This window comes from Hibiscus syriacus, unplaced genomic scaffold (assembly GCF_006381635.1).
Source record: "Hibiscus syriacus cultivar Baekdansim isolate YM2019G1 unplaced genomic scaffold, ASM638163v2 tig00117056_pilon, whole genome shotgun sequence".
Taxonomy (NCBI): Eukaryota; Viridiplantae; Streptophyta; class Magnoliopsida; order Malvales; family Malvaceae; genus Hibiscus; species Hibiscus syriacus.
In genome coordinates this window covers 4,398,979-4,417,607 of record NW_024063539.1, presented here as the reverse complement: position 1 = coordinate 4,417,607, position 18,629 = coordinate 4,398,979, and the positions used below count along the sequence as shown (strand labels likewise).

The 18,629-nt window shown below is 32.9% G+C and overlaps 1 protein-coding gene across 1 annotated transcript; it reads right to left on the bottom strand.

Moving 5' to 3' along the window:
• Nucleotides 1-1,072: 1,072 nt before the first annotated feature.
• Nucleotides 1,073-4,498, bottom strand: LOC120198655 (U-box domain-containing protein 5-like). The gene is made up of 5 exons (XM_039199960.1): nt 4,406-4,498; nt 3,955-4,140; nt 3,396-3,503; nt 1,940-3,054; nt 1,073-1,860 (listed from the first exon to the last, which is right to left on the bottom strand). Exons 1-5 carry the CDS (start codon nt 4,457-4,459, stop codon nt 1,092-1,094), a joined length of 2,232 nt encoding a protein of 743 aa, XP_039055891.1. The 5' UTR covers nt 4,460-4,498; the 3' UTR covers nt 1,073-1,091.
• Nucleotides 4,499-18,629: the final 14,131 nt, after the last annotated feature.

Genomic DNA, 18,629 nt, shown 5'->3' with positions numbered 1-18,629 from the left:
GAAAAAAAAAAGCTAAGAAGTTTATATTTTCAATGTAGTCTAGTGCTGTCCAGGAATAGTTAAAAAAAGGTTTGATGTCATGCGAAGGAGTTTCTACATAAATCTTTCTAATCATGTAATGTGTTAATTTCCTAATGGTGTAATGGATGAGATTATCTAAAGATGTTTCCTGTTAAAAATTGTTATTGGCTGGCTCCTGTATGCGTGTAATGTGTTAATTAAGTATACGTGTAAGTTGATGTCAAATGATACAAGGTAAAATAAAGTTGACATAAGATTTATTGTGTAAGATAAAAGTAAAAGTTATCTTAAGGAAAGATTATTATTTGGCAACTACCAGTGAAATATATTTGGAAATATCCTTAATATGATCCGATGTCAACTTTATTTTACCTTGTATCATTTGACATCAACTTACACATATACTTAATTAAGGCATTATTTGATATTTTATCTTATATCACATTATTAACTATTATTAAGGGAACGATTCGACATCTTAAAATTAATAAATAGTATTTCATTTTGTCCCTTATTTATAATAAAATCTAAAACTTTATGCTCATTTTATAATATTTAAAAGTTCAATATATAAAAAGATAGTTTAATGAACAATTTTTTTCTTATATCACAAATAAGTATTTAAAATATATCCTTTTTTAATATTAAATTTACAATCTAAGAAATAAAGGAGGAGAATTTGACTACTAATAAGTGTTAAAACTACAACCTAAAAAAGATAGAAGGTGTACATTAATTTTTTTTTCTCTTTATTTTAACCATATGCTCTAGAGATTGTTGATAATTTAATGATTATTTTTTAAAAAAATTTAAAAATATTATTTTATAAATTTAATATGAAATTGAGGGTATAAAGTATTGATCCAGTGACAATGATATAAATATTGATATATTGAAAAATAAAAATTCAGCAATGTATCGAAGACGAATTAAAAACAAAATTGAAGTTAAAAGAGGAGTATGAAAACAAGATCAAAATTGAACTAAACAAAATTCATCGCTAATCCACCTAAATATTTACATTAATATAAACAAAATATTGAGCAAAAAAACAAGATCCAAAAGGAAAGTCAATGTAGCACATTTAATATAAACCTTGATAATTTCTTTCTTAGATACCTCAATGCCTTATAGGATGATCTTCTGAGTCCGGAGCTGTTGCTGGAGCTGGAGGAGACATTCGAGTTTCCTTCGCTCAAACTGCTGACAATGACTGAACACTGAGAAGCATCGTTTTTTATCACGAAATCGAAGAGATCGAGCAGTATCGATGCGTCCTCGGATCCTTTAGAACTTCCATTGACAGATATGTTAACCAAAGGTTGAATTATGTTTTCTGTCATTAACATTTGACAATACCCTGTGTTCTCGTAACATAGAAACAGGAGCAATTCAACAGCAAGCTCTTGCTCTTCGTTACTACCGGATTCCAAGATCATGGCGGTCGAAGAAAATAAACCGGCTTCAACGGCTTCTATTCTAGCCTCCCCGATGTTGCGTATGTTGTTTACGATCTCAATGCAGTACCCTGCAACATTTGGATCCTGAAGAAAAGATACCAACTTCGGAACATAACCCAAATATGTAACATGGTAACCAACATCGCTGCCATTCGACAAATTCCCTAGGATCTTCAGAGCAAGCAAGTTAAATTCCTTTACTGTAGTGTCAAGAAGTTTCAGGATGGACGGCAAAACTCCGGACGCCACGATTATCGACTTATAGTAGCTTTGCCGGGATAAGATTTCCAGTATGGCAAGGGACTCTCCAGTTGTTTCAGAATCCAGCAATGACGCCAACAGATAGATAACATCTTCATGACAGGGAGGTAATTCGATTCTGCAGGTAAGAACAGATACTTCAAGACAAATGAAGAATCAGAATGATAGAGATAAGGAATAGCAGAGAGAAATTTTACCTGCTTCCGCTCAAAATGGCCAAAAGAACCTCAGCTCCATCTTTTTGCATTGTTATATCACATATTTCATTTGCATCCTTCAAAAAGTTAATCACAGGAATAACATGACTATTTGAAAAGGTCAAATGTTGGGCCTTATCATTGTCTTCTAGTAGTCCTTTGACATTTTTAACTGCATTGCATTGAGATTTCCAAGAACGTTGATCAAGTTCATAAAGACATGCTGCATGAATACCATTACTTGAAGTCTTGGAAGAGTGATGCTGATGCATTTGACTATGGGAATCTGCAGCAACCTTAGGCGGCCTCGACGTAGTCTCATCATTGCATTTCCGGTCTGATGAATCTAAACTCGAATTAGTACTCACTGAGTCATGTGAGACATTCGCTAATTCGAGCTGCAAACCAAGCACCGAACTACCAAGGCTAGCAATGGAGCTGCGAGATTGATCCAAGGAAATCAGTGAAGGAACTGGTTTTGCATTTTCAGGAGCACTGATTCCATGCCTCAAAAGCCACTTTGAAATAAGGTCTTTCAATGCTGAATTTGGTGTTAGGGATAACTGCTCCAGCCTTATATTAGTCACAGGGCATGTCTGGTTACCATCATTAAACCACGTCTCGATCCAAACTCGTTCGAATGTTTCCCCAGAAGCAATAATTACAGGATCACACAGCAATCTCATAGAGAGTTGGCATATGAATTGCTTTGGAGGTGTGGGAATGAAGAAGTCATTACCTGAAGTTGCATCTCCTTCTTCTTCGGTCAATGAAGAAAGGCTCTCTTCCTCCATGTTTTTGGATTGGAGTTGCCAAATTAACTTCCCATGTTTCTTCAGAAGATACAAGAGATAATTCAAGATTTTCCTTTTGTTCGGATTTGTATCCTGGACTCTTCCAAGCAGTTTCTTGATGGATCTTTTCTCGATCAAAAGAGCAAAAGGAGAGGTAATGCTCAGTCTCAAAGCTGTAAGTCGAAGAGCTTCGATTTCAGATTGCATTTTGGAGGCTGATGAGCCATGTTGAAGAAGTGAAAGTATAATTGTTCCAGCTTCAAATTCAGAAGGCTCTAATGGAAACCTTGCATTTCTAAGTTCATCTATAATTCCGGCTATCTGTAAACACTAATTTCGTCTTTAATTGTGATCAAGGAAAGGGCTTAAAAACAGCAGGTAACATACATACACACACACACACATATCTTTCCTATGTTACTCTTGACTCTTACTAACATGACAATGGGGACATGAATCTCCAAGCATCCTTGAAAATTGAACATGTAACACATACCCATATCCAGCACACATCCAAGTTCGAATAACAAAATATATTTTCATCAGAGTAACAATAGCACCAAATAATGCATGGAATGACACAAGTAAACCAAGCACTTCATGCTTCTTCTGCCAGGAATTCCATAAAAAGGGAGAAAAAAATATAAAGTTCTATTACAAACCTTTTCAGCCAACAATGGTGGAACCATTTCTTGAAATTGATTCATGCTTGTCTCCAAAGTTTTCCGAATTTTTGCACACCTCACGAGTATAGCTTTTGCTTTAATTGCCTAAATATTTGATCAATACAATTGTTATACAAACAATGTCAACATCAGCCTGATAATTTATGTGAATATCTTACTGAATAAACAGGGCAGCCAGAAACAGGAGATGGCAATGTTAATTAGAAGTGCCAGGCTATTTGAAATGAAATGCTAACTCTGATTCTATTTTACTTCAAGTAATATTGGTTAACACATATTCAGACATGGGTACGGAAATATGAATCTTCAAGGGTTCTTCAAATACATAGGGAAAAAATTGAACAAGTACGTGTGTCAGAAACATACCTGTATCTGATTTTCACAGCTTAAAAAAAAAACTGATATGCTAACATGACAAGTTATTTTCATAATAAAACAACCTGGGACCATGATATCAGTGCCTAAATTTAGCATATGATCCTTTCATGTGCATATTGTATTTCTAATATAAACAAAAGGAGAAAAATTTAAGTACCAAGTAGAGTTTGCTGGATTCAGAACAGTGTTGGATTAGTAAATTGGCTTTATCCATTGCCGATTGCACTGAGCATAGTGCATGCACTCCTGATGTGCATCGTGGCCGAGCTGACTCGAGATCTGAAAACATGTTCGAAATGCAATCGATGAGTTTCTTCAGCTCCAAGCACATTAACCGATGTACCTGCATCAGTTGGCGACTGAAGTAAACAAACATGAAAACTTCTTGATGGAAAAATGAAACCTTATTGTATAATACTACTTAATAGAAGCTGAAGAAATGGAAATAACTGGAAAAATAGAAGTTTATGAATTCTGAAACCTATAAATAGAAGTTCTCCCATGAGAAGCTATGTTCTTTAATGGAAAATATTCAGTATTTCCCCTAATTCTTTACTGTGGTACAAAGAAACATGGTCCAGAAGCTGGATAAAGCAGTAAACATTTACCTTAATGGTGCGGTAAGATGGAAGATCAACACTCTCAGCAGCACCAAGTTCCATGTCATAACAGTGTCCTCACCCTACAGATTGACCAAAACAAATAGAGCCTTCAAATGGTTAAATCTGCGGAATACATCATTTACAGATTTGAAATACAGTTACATGAATACTTCCACCAATTATTTAATAATATTACAGAATCTGTTAAGTAAAATATAACTGAAAATAAACGAAACCAGAGGATTTTGCTGGGCCAAGTGAAATAATCAGTTCAACGGTATATATGCAAGCAAGCAGAAACAAACTGTTTGAGAAATTGAAAATCAAGGAAATAGCATCAATGATTTGCATGTTTCATGTCAGTCACTGCTTACAAGTTAAAACCTTGGCGTGGAAAACTGACCCGGTTACTCTACTGGCAAAAAACTCAACATCTGCTTCATTAAAGAACCAAGATAGAAACATGCAGATGAACAGTGTCAGACTAACAAAGGAAAGAGTAATCACAAAGAAACTAAAACTCAAGGCATGATGTTGCCGTGGAAGCGGTCTGTTTATATTTCATAATAAAAGAAATAAGAAAACCAGAATTTATGTTGGAAAACAGTCATTTTCATAAAAGCTCCAAATTTCCACAATAAAGAGTTAAAGACCTCCAAATAAGAGCGACCCACATAGAGAGAGAGAGAGAGGATCGTGTAATTATCTTTTGGCTGTTTAGATTGTTGAAGTCTGGTAAAATTTACTTTGTATTGTTTTTTTTTTTTTTTGAAATATTTGGGCACTGATAATGGTAAATTAACTGATAGTCAACGTTAGGCGCTGACGAACCACGTAGAAAGAGAAAGTTAACGTAGACGTTTAGGTCATCAAGATCGTTGATGTAATATTGCCACATCATTTTTTAAAAATTATTATTAATATTTTTATATTATTAATTCGCACTTGTATGAAATGAGACTCAAACCTGGGTCTCTTGAATGAATTACTCCTCGTTTTGCCATCAAATTATACTACTTGCTCAAATAATGAATGAAAATTTTATACTTAATAGATTATTCGGTCTGAATTTCATTAAAAAAAACAAAGGATAGACAATTACATCGAAAAATTATATTTTTCAACTTTAATTACCTGTCATATATCTTTTCATCTTTATTTACTGATCTAACACTCTGTGCAGAAAGACGCACCCCTGAAACATGCCTTACGTTGATTTGAAGCCATGTGGGGTAAGACATGCCTCCTGAAACGTGACTTGTTAAATGTGTAAAAAACCTAGATGTTAATTTTATAAATATTTTTTAAAATGGTACATAATATGTAATTAATTTATATGAGGATAATATTTGTATAAAAACGTCAACTTAATTTATTTATTTTTTGTGTGTAAAAAAATTTTCTAGATTAAAATCTTTAAATATTCTATTGCAAATTATTTTATAACTCGTCCAATTTTAATTTTTGCATGAAATTACACAACACGTATAATCTAGTATAGGAAAACTCTGAGGGTAAGTATTTTAAAATATGAATAATTTTATAAAAGTTTTATAACTAGTATTTCTTTTTCAAAATGATGATGATGATAATAAATATTTTATAATTTTTATATATTTTTAAAAAATTTATTGATTTTTAAAATTAATTGTTTAAAAATATAAAAATATAAAAATAAACTTTTAAATTTTTTAACAACAGTTAATAATATTTATTCATTTTTAATAAAATTAGAATTTAATATTTATTTTATATTTCTAAAATTAATATTATAAAGAATATTTTAAATAAAGAGGTGATATTTTTTAACTTTATATTCTTTTTTTATTAAATTTTATTCACTTTTAATTCTTTTTTTATTGTATTTTTATTGATTTTTTTAAAAATAGTGAATAATAATTCATTTGATATTTCAATTGTAATTAAAAGTTTATTTTAATATTTTTTACATTTTTAAACAATTAATATTAAAAGTCAATAAACATTATTAATCGTTGTTAAAAAATAATATCATAAAAAAAATAAAGTTGACGTTTTTACACAAATATCACCATAACAGAAATTAATTGTATTTTAGACATCATTTTAACATTATTTATAAAATTAACACCCGAATTTTTTATACATTTCATAAGGCGCGCCCTTACACCACGGTGTATGATGTACCTTTCTGTAAAGGGTGTTAGATTAGTAAATAAAGATGAAATGGTGTATAACAGGTAATTAAAGTTGAAAAAAGTGATTTTTGTAATTGCCCAAAGGATATGCATGACAAGGGTTGTATCTTCTCCATGGTTTTCAGAATCGGACCGGTCAACGAATCGGTCGTGTTATCGGTTCACTGGTTCAACCGGTTAGATCGGTCGGAAGAATCGGACGACTTCATAATTAATTAATTATTTTAAAAATTAAATAAAAATATAAAAATATTTAATAAAAAATATTTTTTTATATCACAAGTTATATTCAAAACAAGTTATAACATATATAAGTTAAAAATCATAAAATCAAGTGAAATAAAATGATTCAAATCAACTACAACATAATATTTAATGTAAAATATATTAAATAATAAATATAATTATATAACTATAATCAAAAAATAAATTTATGGCTAAAAAAATCATAACAAACGATGTCGTTTGGTTTAATTGTTTTTTAAAAAAATCTCACATGACTAAGAAACATAGAAGAACATCACAAAAGTCTAAAGAGTAAAAATATGAAAACAAAATAATCTCACATGATTAAGAAACATAGAAGAGCATCCCAACTGACTTCTATAAATAATAAAGGCAATTTGTCATTCAAAATCATGGAGCCTTTTGGTGAGCATAGAGCGAACTATTATTTCGCTTCAATCAAGCTTTAATTTCAGGATTCAATCGAGCTTTTAAATTTTTTTTAAGTTCGAGCCTTTTTGAGTTCAAATTTCAATATTATATTTTAAGTTCGAGTTGAACTTGATAATTTTTAGCTCGTGAGCTTTTGAGTCAAGTTGAGCTTACTTTTAAAGTTTTCGAGTTCGACTCGGCTCGTTTAACAAACGACATCGTTTTATTTAAATTTTTTTAGAAAAAAAAACAGAACCGATTTTCAACCGGTTCCCGGTCCGGTCCAGTTCGAACGGTTCACAGCCGGTTCAACAGTTCCTTCCGATTCACTAGTAACAGTTTAACCGGTGTAGAATAAACCTGACCAAACAGCGATTCCCGGTTGAACCGGCCGGTCAGGTCCGATTTTCAAAACACTGAAATTCTCTGCCGCTAACCAAATGATTTCCTCTGCCGCTAACCAGGCTACCGCCCTCCGTCCACCAGATCCTGGAATTATTCAGGATCTGGAAATGGCGACAAAAGAACAAGAAAGAAGCACCCCGTCCTATGCCTCTATTATGTCCGGGAAAGCAGTCAATGGCTCCCCCTCGAGGTAAACCAAGTAGACGATGAGGATGATATTGATCTTACCGACGAGGATTTTGTAACCAGTGTACAGAATGGCATCCCGGCTATCTGGTTTTCTGAGAGAGCCTATCGTCTTATGGAGGCTAGTATGGAAAGAACTGTCGTTCTAAAACTACTAGGCAAAAATATTGGTTTGAATGCTCTTTCGAACAAGACATTCACGCTTTGGAAACCATCCCAACCTTTCAACCTTATGGACTTGGAAAACGGATATTTACTCGCCAAGTTTCAGAATGACGAAGATTACGAGAAGGTCCTTGGATCATATATGGACAGTATCTGACTGTATAACCATGGTCAAGAAGCTTTAGCACGTCTGAAGCGTATCCGACTACTGTTATGGCGTGGATTCATTTTTCAGCTTTGCCCGAATACATGTTTTAAAAAGAGAATTTTAACCAATATTGGAAATCTTGTTGGCAGGGTCACTAAACTGGACCTATGAAAGGATACGTGCAACCGGCGTCGTTTTGCTAGAGTTGTTGTCTTTATTGATCTTAATCAACCTCTCGTCACGCGGATCATGGCGTGGATTCCTCTTATTTGTTTCTCGTGCGGCCGTTTTGAACATCTTCAAGAGGCATGCACATTCATTAAAAAATCCACGATGCATGGATCTGAAACGGTGATGTCTGGGGATATTCACAAGCCCGAAACTGCCGTGAACACTGAAGTAACAGCCAGCAGCATATCGATCAGCGGAGCCGATGAGAACCCTCAACGTGAGAACAACCCGTATGGTCCCTGGATAACGGTTGAAAGGCGACGCCGGCGTACCCAAGGCGGTGGCGGTAACGGTAAGAAAGGCTCTCCTAAGGAATCCAAATCACATGGTTCCAGATTTGCCGCGCTTGATGAGAATACTAATGGAAAGGATATGGCCGCGCTCGATGAGAATGATAATGACAAGGATATGGCTACCCCAAATCATGGGGATACTATCACCAATGAAAAGGTAGTTTCCTTACCTCACGAGAATGTCATATTAGAGTCAATTAAATATAACATATTTCATTCATTACTCAAACAAATAACTAGTTTGTTGGCAAAATGAGGAGCAATTCACCCGAGAGATCTAGGTTTGAGTCCCTTTTTATGCATTTCACCATTTTTGTTATACACTCGGTGTTGATCGTCAGTTGATTGAAGGTTTTCATTTAACGTGGATTATTTTTGACTTATAAAATAAACGTTCAGTGGCCAAATGTTCTAAAAAATAATACAGGTAAATTTGACACTATTGTCAAATATTAGAGTTATTTTATTATATTATGTACTAAGTTGTTTGACATGAAAAAAAATATCTAAGCATGACTTATAAATCTATACTGAAAATTTTATGTTAACATTAAGTTAAAAAATATATGTAGATATAATTAAACGCATTCAATGCCAGTTCCCGACGGTTATTAGAATAGTTTATTAAATTTCGGCGAATTTTTTAATAAATCACCCTTACAAATCTTTATTTTCCTGTCAAACATCCTTCTATCTTTATTTTTTGATTTAACACCTTTTGTAAAAAGACACGGCCATGCACCGCGCCTTACGCCACGTGTTGAAAAGCGTTGCTCACGTACCACGCCTTACGTAACGTGTAAAAAATTAGTGCTAGTTTCATAAATACTTTTAAAATACACCAAATATGTAATTAATTTTATTAGGTGACTTTTGTGTAAAAACGTCAATTTTTTTTATTTATTTTTTGTGTGAAAAAAAAAACTTTCTGCATTAAAATCTTTAAATATTCTTTAGCAAATTATTTTATAACTCTACAAATTTTGATTTTTTGCATGAAACTACACAATACATATAATCTAGCGTAGGAAAGCTTAAAGTGTAAGTAATTTAAAATATGAATAATTTTATAACTAATATTTCTTTTACAAAATGATTATGATGATAAGAAATATTTTATAATTTAAAAAAAATTATAAATTTCATATATTTTTAAAAATTTATTAACTTTTAAAATTAATTGTTTAAAAATATAAAAAATATTAAAATAAATTTTTAATTACAATTGAAGGATCAAATGAATTATTATTCATTAATTATTATTTTTTAACAACAATTAATAATGTTTATTTATTTTTAATAAAATTAGAATTTAATATTTATTTAATATTTTTTAAAATTAATATTAAAAAGAATATTTTAAATATATAGGTGATTTTTTTTTAGTTTTACATTCTTTTTTTTATTGAATTTTGTTACAAGTTTAGAGAGTAACACAAAAGAAAGAAAAATCTTTAGATTTTCATGTATGTATTTATAGTTTTATTTTAGAAACATTTTACCATAATTTTTCTTAATTAATTTGAATAATAACATAATAAATGATTAATTTTAATTATAACTCATATATTTAAAAATAAATAAAAATACAATAAAAAAGAATTAAAAGTGAATAAAATTTAATAAAAAAAAGAATGTAAAGCTAAAGAATCAATTATTTTAATATTTTTTATATTTTTAAACAAATAATTTTAAAATTCAATAAATTTTTCAAAAATATATGAAATTTATAATTTTTTAAATTATAAAATATTTTTTATCATCATCATCATCTTGTAAAAGAAATACTAGGTATAAAACTTTTATAAAATTATTCATGTTTAAATTACTTACCTTCAAAGTTTTTCTATACTAGATTATACGTATTGTGTAATTTCATGCAAAAATCAAAATTTGTTGATTTTTAAAATAATTTGCAAAATAATATTTAAAGATTTTAATGTAGAAAGTTTGTAATGTAGAAAGTATTTTTCACACAATAAATAAATAAACAAAATTGACGATTTTACACAAAAATTACCCTAATAGAAATTAATTATATATTAAGTATTATTTTAAATATTTATAAAACTAGCACTCAGTTTTTAGACGTGTCTCTACATCAGCGTAAGGCACAGTGCATAAGCCGCGCCTCCTGCCACGTGGCGCCACATCAGAGTAAGGCGCAGTGCATGGACCGTGCCTTTCTGTAAAGGGTGTTAGATCAAAAAATAAAGATGTAAGTGTGTCTGAGAGGAAAATAAAGATGGTATGAATGATTTATTGGGAAATTCGCCTTAAATTTCCGCCACCAACATCCAAAAAAACAATAAATTGACCCAAGCTAGAGGTTAAGTCAGCTAGACTTGTAGGTCGTAAACCAAATGTCAACGAAGACAACATCAATTGTGTCTTCTTTTGGATGCAAAGCAACACAATGACGTGATAGCGTGAAACGAAGGCGATTTGACCTAACTGACCCTTTTTTTTAAATTCTCCCGTTATAACACTCGTTGACCAATATTTTCTGAAGTAGCACCCTTTTAGCTGAGGTGGCACAAAGGCGCATCCCCGGGGACGCGCTTTACCTGGGTTTATGCTGAGTCGGATGCCACGCATGAAAGGCGCATCCCCAGGGATGCGCTTTCACGGGATTTTGATGGATCAGCTGCCACGTGGGGAAGGCGCATCCCCGAGGACGCGCATTCCATTAAATACCATTAATGCCCCATCCGTTTTTCCCCAACTACTCTTCCTCCTCCCCTATATAAACCCCCTCAACCTCCCTCATTCTTCACACCAAAACATCTCTTCCTCTCTTATATAACTCAAATTCTCCTTTCATTTGAGTTTTAAATTTCTTATTATTGGTAAGAAATTTTTGTTTAAGTTAGTATTTTTTTAAATAGTTGTTATATGTTTTATTATTATATTTATATAAATATTATTCTTTTATTAAAATAATATTTATATAATTATTATTTATTTAAATTAATTAATTAATTATTTTTTTGAACTAATTATATTTTTTTTGTCTGCAGTTATAATGGAAAGTGAAATGTTGTTGCGATTGGATGCAAACCATATATCCAGACATTTTAGTGATATGGTAATATTGTTTTTATAATTAATGTTAATATTTATTATTATTTTTAATTTAGATTTATAATGAATTTATATTAATTATAAATTTTTATAATGCATATTATTTAGGAAACTGGTCGTATTTTAGAGACTTTTATTAAAAACCCACGTATACCGACACCGCAACGTATTTTGCCATATTTGTCTTCTGCTGGGTTCGGGTATATTGCAACAATTATTGGCTGTTGCAAACTCGAACCTGTCCTAATTTCTGCATTGATTGAGAGGTGGAGGCCCGAGACACACACATTTCATCTTTCATGTGGAGAGACGACAATTACGTTGGAGGATGTCTCTATGCATCTGGGGCTTCCCGTCGATGGGAATATTATGTGTGGTATGGCGGATGGTGATTGGCAGTCAATGTGCATGGAATATCTTGAAGCTGCTCCGCTAGAGTTTAATGGAGGTAGAATAGCTTTATCATGGTTGAAAGCTAATTTTGAAGTTCTGAATGAAAATGCTTCAGATGATGAAGTAAAGACATGTGCTCGGGCTTATATTCTACGAATTATTGGAGGAATATTGATGCCTGAAAAAATCTCGCAATCAGGTGCATTGTATGTGGTTGCTGCATCTGATTGATTTTAATGAAGCTGGAAGATATAGTTGGGGCGCTGCAGTTTTGGTATTTCTTTTTAGAGAAATGTGTCGTACGACAAATTATAAGAAAATTGCTATCGGTGGATGTCTCCTGATGCTGCAATCATGGGCGTGGTTTTGTATGCCTTTCTTATGCCCGATCGTCAATGAACCATACGTATTCCCCTTATTATTGAGGTAATTTTCGAACTAAATTTTGATTTAAATATTTTTAATTAAATAGGGTGATATTTAGTTTATATTATATTTCATAAGTGGTCGATGAAAAGAAAGAACCATAGAGATATACCTACTGGATTAGAGGAAATCCGTTTACTTATTGATACAAAAGTTGGGTCTGAGGTATGTTTTGAAATCTGTTTAAATATAAATATTTTAATTTAAAATGTTAGATATAATTAGAATATTATATTTATTTGAATTGTATATTTATATTTCAATTTCAGTGGATACCTTATGCGAGCGATGAAGTAAAGGCTTGTATTCCACCCCACCTGAGTGGGTCATTAGAGGTTTGGATGTCTAGTGTACCTCTTATATATTATGTTATTATTGAGTGGCATCCAGTTGATCGCGTGCTCCGTCAGTTTGGTTGTACGCAATATATTCCTGGAGCACCTAGGAATTTAGACGACATGCATAACATCGATAGACGAGGCAAGAAAGATGTTAATTGGGTGTTGAGACACAGTGATTGGATTGCGCTTTGGGAGAACCGGTATGCACAGTTGGCCCTTCAACAATTTTACGCTAAAACTGGTCATATGGTTAAGGATAACTATATGTAATGGTTTAATGAAAATGGAAAGTTATTTCTACTTTCGGCTGAAGCACGAGGGGTTAACATTCCTAGGCGCAGAGAGAGACGTCTACCGTCTCAATATAATCGTCCCCCGACTCGAGGACGAAGAGAAGGCGCCACCGGTTCTACATCAATCCCACCACAACATCCCTATCCACTGATGATGATGCCCAACCCTCCAGTTCAGATGTCATCTCCTAAGGGGTATATGCCAAGCCCACCAGTTTATATGTCATCTTCGCAGGGTTACATTCCTAGCCCTCAAAGTTACATTCCTAGCCCGCCATGTTACATGCCTAGCCCGCAGGGTTTTATGACACCATATGGAAGTGCATATACGGGTATGTTTAATGATCCAACATATGGTTCATATGCATCTTATTTGGCTGGTGGTCCTTCTCCACAGACACCTCAATCTCCATCTGGATCACAGACATCGATGCCAATGTTTTCACACTTTTCTCAATTTTCTATGAGCGGTAGGTTTGTTAGTAGCACTTCTCCAGGGTCGTTATTTTATACAGGCCCTTCAGCGTCATCTACAACACCAGTCGAAGAAAATACCAATGATGATGATGATAGTGAAGATAAGGAGACTGAAGAACAAGTTCCACGAAGAAATCCTCAGCGAAATAGACAACCACCGCCATATGGAACTCATTCGAGAAGACGACATCGGTGATCCAGTTATATTTTAATGTTATTTAAATATTTATATTTCATAAATTTATGTAATTTGGTTATGTTATTTAAATGTTTCATGGTTGTTAGAATAATATTTTTAATGTTATTTTTTATTCAAATTTAACATTAAATGTTTTTAATATAGAAATTATAGTATTCGATATTTAACATTAAATTCAACTTAATATTCCAATTGTATTCAAAATTAAAAGTTATATTCCAATTATAATTCACAGTACTTAAATTCAAATTAAATTTATCCATACGTATGATTTTATCCTTAACATATACATTAAAACATATACATTAAAACCAACTTATCACTTCATATTTATTCGTAAAAACATGTTGATGCTCATTCCATACAATTTCATGCTCACAACCAACTTATCACTTCACATTTATTCAATTTATTCATAACATTTTATCCAATATATTCAAACAACCAACTGATCACTTCACATTTATTCAATTTATCCATAACATTTTATCAAATTTATTCATAACATTTTATCCAATTTAATCAAACTTCACATAACGTTTTAATTTAAGTTATGAACATCCAATTTCACATGAGTGACATAATAGGGCAATGATAACATATTCTCTAACAAAATAATGGAAGATGCACTCCCGGGAACGCGCTTTCACCACTTTGCCAAGTCCCCTCAGAAATAATAGGTACTGACATGAATAGTTCTTCGGGGGGACATGAGTGACATAATAGGACAATGATAACATATTCTCTGACAAAATAATGGAAGGCGCCCCCCGAGAACGCGCTTTCACCACTTTGGGTACTGACATGAATAGTTCTTCGGGGGGACATGAGTGACATAATAGGGCAATGATAACATATTCTCTGACAAAATAATGGAAGGCGCCCCCCGGGAACGCGCTTTCACCACTTTGGGTACTGACATGAATAATTCTTCGGGGGGACATGAGTGACATAATAGGGCAATGATAATATATTCTCTGACAAAATAATGGAAGGCGCACCCCCAGGAACGCTCCTTCATGTGAATAGTACCCCGGTTATAGACACTATTATATGCAACATATTATGGACTTTCAAAACAAACTTCAGTTCACAAGTTTTCAATTTCTCAAACTCTATATTTCTCAAAAATATCAATCCTCTATTCTCTGAAAATGAGTCGTCTTTCTGCTATTATTTTATATGATGGAGAAATTAAAGAAGTTGAAGAGGGGGTTGTTTTTGAGTCAGGTCATTATATTCCCTTAACCTTGAAGAGAAACATCACTCTTGAGGAGTTAATCACAAAAATATCGTTAAAGATTCGTGTAGCTGGCCGGAGAAGACTATCTTCACTTCATTATAGATTTCCTACTGAACTTTTTCCACTCACGTATACATCATTTCAGCTTTCCAATGATGATATTTCTATGATGGTTGATGCTCATATAGGGAGTTTCAAATCTCTTATTAAAATGTATGCCACTTTTATTGAGGTTCGTGCTTCTCGTGGTCTCTCATATTCCTCTCACTTTGGTATGTCATATCATGTTGATCAAGTTGATAGCCCGACACAACTGATCTGTAATGATTTCACATCATTAATGGCAGATCCAACGTCAGATGCTATGTCATCAAGTTCAATAGGAAGACATTCATCAGCAACTGCTTATGATCTCAACCCACGTGGCTTCACCAATAATACATATGGAAACATCTCTTCTACTTCAAGGGGCAGACATTCATCTGCCAATGTTTTCTACTTACATATGGAAATGCCATCGAGACGACAGTCTATTCACATCTCACATGATACAATGGCCTCAAGTTCAAGGAGAGGACACTCAAGCGGGAACTTATTTGACCTCAACATTGGATTATAGGAGGAACCATCAGCACCACCAGAAGAACCTCTTCGGGAGCCAGGTGCAGATGGTGTTGAAACGGGATTATTCATTTAACCTGACTTACTACAGTTTAACGTACATTCTGATGATGATGATGATGACGTTCTGATAAATACAACACCAACCGAACTTCCTGCTTATATGTATGGGGCTAATTATGATGCAATGTACCAGCCAAAATTTCTGGATCTCCCTGATGTTGGCAACTATGAACTTCAATCATCAGTCAATGACGGTGATTTACGTATTGGAATGGAGTTCACATCGAATGAGGAAGCAATGATGACAATAAAGAGTTCACATCGAGTTGATAAATCTACCACAGAGAAATATGTCTACTACTGCGTCCAACGTGACAACGGATGTCAATGGATGGTCCGTGTATCAAAGAGGAAGATGAAGAACAACTTATGGGAACTAACCAGATACAACGGTCCTCATACGTTTTGTGCAAGAGGTATAAACCAGGATCATCCCAACTTGGACTCCAACATTATTTGACAAGCAATCATGCCCATTGTGAAGCAAAACTCTCATATAGCTGTTGCAGTGTTGATTTCTGCTATACAATCATAATATGGGTACACTGTCTCCTACAAAAAAGCTTGGTTGGCAAAACAGAATGCCATTTACAAACTTCATGGCGAATGGGATTCCTCTTACAACGAGCTGCCCAGTTGGTTTCATGTTGTGCAAAGTCTCAATCCCAGGACGATTGTTGAGTTCGAAACTCAACATCATTACGTGAATGATCGAGTGGTTCGCGATCGCTACCAATTCTACCGTGTCTTTTGGACTTACCCTCAGTGTATTAATGCAGTCAAGTACTATAAACCAGTTGTCCAAATTGATAGTACTTTCTTGTATGGGAAATACAAGCAAGTTTTATTATTGGTTGTGGTCCAAGATGGAAACCGCAATATTCTTCTTGTTGCGTTTGCCCTCGTTCAAGGAGAAGACACTGATTCTTGGGCTTTTTCCTTAAAAATTTACGTTTACATGTTGTCACCAAGGAACGAGTATGCATTATTTCAGACCGAGGAACCGGGATAAAAGCAGCAATGGACTCTTTGGGTACAATGTATAGACCTCCACATGTTCAACATCGTTATTGTGTCCGTCATATTGCTGCAAACTATTACGGAAAATACAAGAAGAACGATGAACGTCAGTTAGTCGTGCGGATGGGTATGTTACTTTTTTCCAATTTTTCTATCATTTTCGTATTACTTATTTATACTTCATATTAACTATTATATATTCCTAATGGCTTAGGTTATGAACTCTTACCTCAAAGGTTTGAGTCTATGCTACAAGAGTTGTTTCACAAAAATAAGAAGGGGTGCGATTACATTATTGACATCAGCAAAGAAATGTGGACAAATGCGTATGACGGGGGGTATCGCTATGGTCATATGACAACCAACTTGGCTGAAGCAATAAATTCAACCTTAAAGGGGACGCGTCATTTACCAGTCACGGCGTTAGTCAAAACAACTTATTTTCGTTTGGGTCAACTCTTTGCAAAGCTCGGTGGACAAGCTCTTACTTGGATACAAAACGGTCATATTTACCACCCAAGACTAGTAGCTGATTTATAGAAAAAAAGTGGTTGCATCAAATGGGATGTTGGTTACAAATTTTTCTCGCACCCGTGAATTGTTTCGTATAACCGAAATGCCACGTCCGCTGTAAGGGATTGAAGCTAACTCTTTAAGAGTTAATCTGCAAGAGAGATTGTGTGATTGTGGTTTCTTTCAATCACTCAAATATCCATGCTCTCATGTAATTGCAGCTTGCTCATATTCGCATTTGGACTACAAAAATTATGTTGATCCCGTATACCACCTTTCACAAGTATTCAAGGTATATGAATTTGATTTTCCGCCCATAGGTAACGAAAGAGACCCAGATGAGATTCAAACTTGGCTTACAATTGTACCAGATCCGTTGCTATCGAGGGACTCAGGTCGTCCAAAATCTACTATAATACATTGTGATATGGATATTCAGGAGAAGTCAACAGAACAAAAACGATATGACCATTGTAGAAACATCGGACACAATAGAAAAAAATGTTCAGCTATGTTATCATCACATAACCGTTAACCCTTATGTAATTAATATTCTATTTAAATGAATATTTTTGTTTATAATATTTAAATGTAATTGCATTTTCTATAATTTCCCAATGTATGTACACCTAAATAAATTTTATTTTTTAAAAAAACTTATTATTTAAAATTTATTTTATGATATTTGATTAATATTATATAAATTATTTATATTGTAATTTTATAAAATGATTAATTATATTCATTTAATATAATAATTAATATTATTTTTTATAATTATTATTAATTTTAAAATATTAAAATAATTCAACCTTCTAAGTAGAGAAAAAAATTATATTAAACAAATTAAAAGTTAAAAAAATAATGTATACGATCACACATTTCATGTTCTGATTCGATGATTAAATTTATTAAATTAAATTAAAATTAAGACTAAATTGATAAAATATGTAAGTATTAAAGATTAAATGTATAATTATACTAATTTTATTAACTTATGCATCAATACTTTCGTTAAATATTGATAACAGATGACTACATTGATAACATTTAAATAATTAAATGATAAAATTAATATATCGATAATCAAAATAAAAAAATAATAGATATATAATCGTACGATTATAACCGAAACACTTTACATAATATATTAATAATTTATAATAACAATAAATATAAAATTTTTATTATTAAAAAAATATCAGCGTGACATCTGGTTCAGCAGAACCTACGTAAAGCGCATCCCTGGGGATGCGCCTTTTACACGTGGCATCCGACTCAGCATAAACTCAGGT

Excerpts from the sequence above, each read along its gene's own strand:
- LOC120198655 (XM_039199960.1), bottom strand. The coding sequence starts at position 4,459 with ATGGAACTTGGTGCTGCTGAGAGTGTTGATCTTCCATCTTACCGCACC. Across the intron at positions 3,055-3,395 it reads CACCATTGTTGGCTGAAAAG|ATAGCCGGAATTATAGATGA; the intron begins GTTTGTAATAGA and ends TAGTGTTTACAG. Across the intron at positions 1,861-1,939 it reads GCCATTTTGAGCGGAAGCAG|AATCGAATTACCTCCCTGTC; the intron begins GTAAAATTTCTC and ends TCTTACCTGCAG.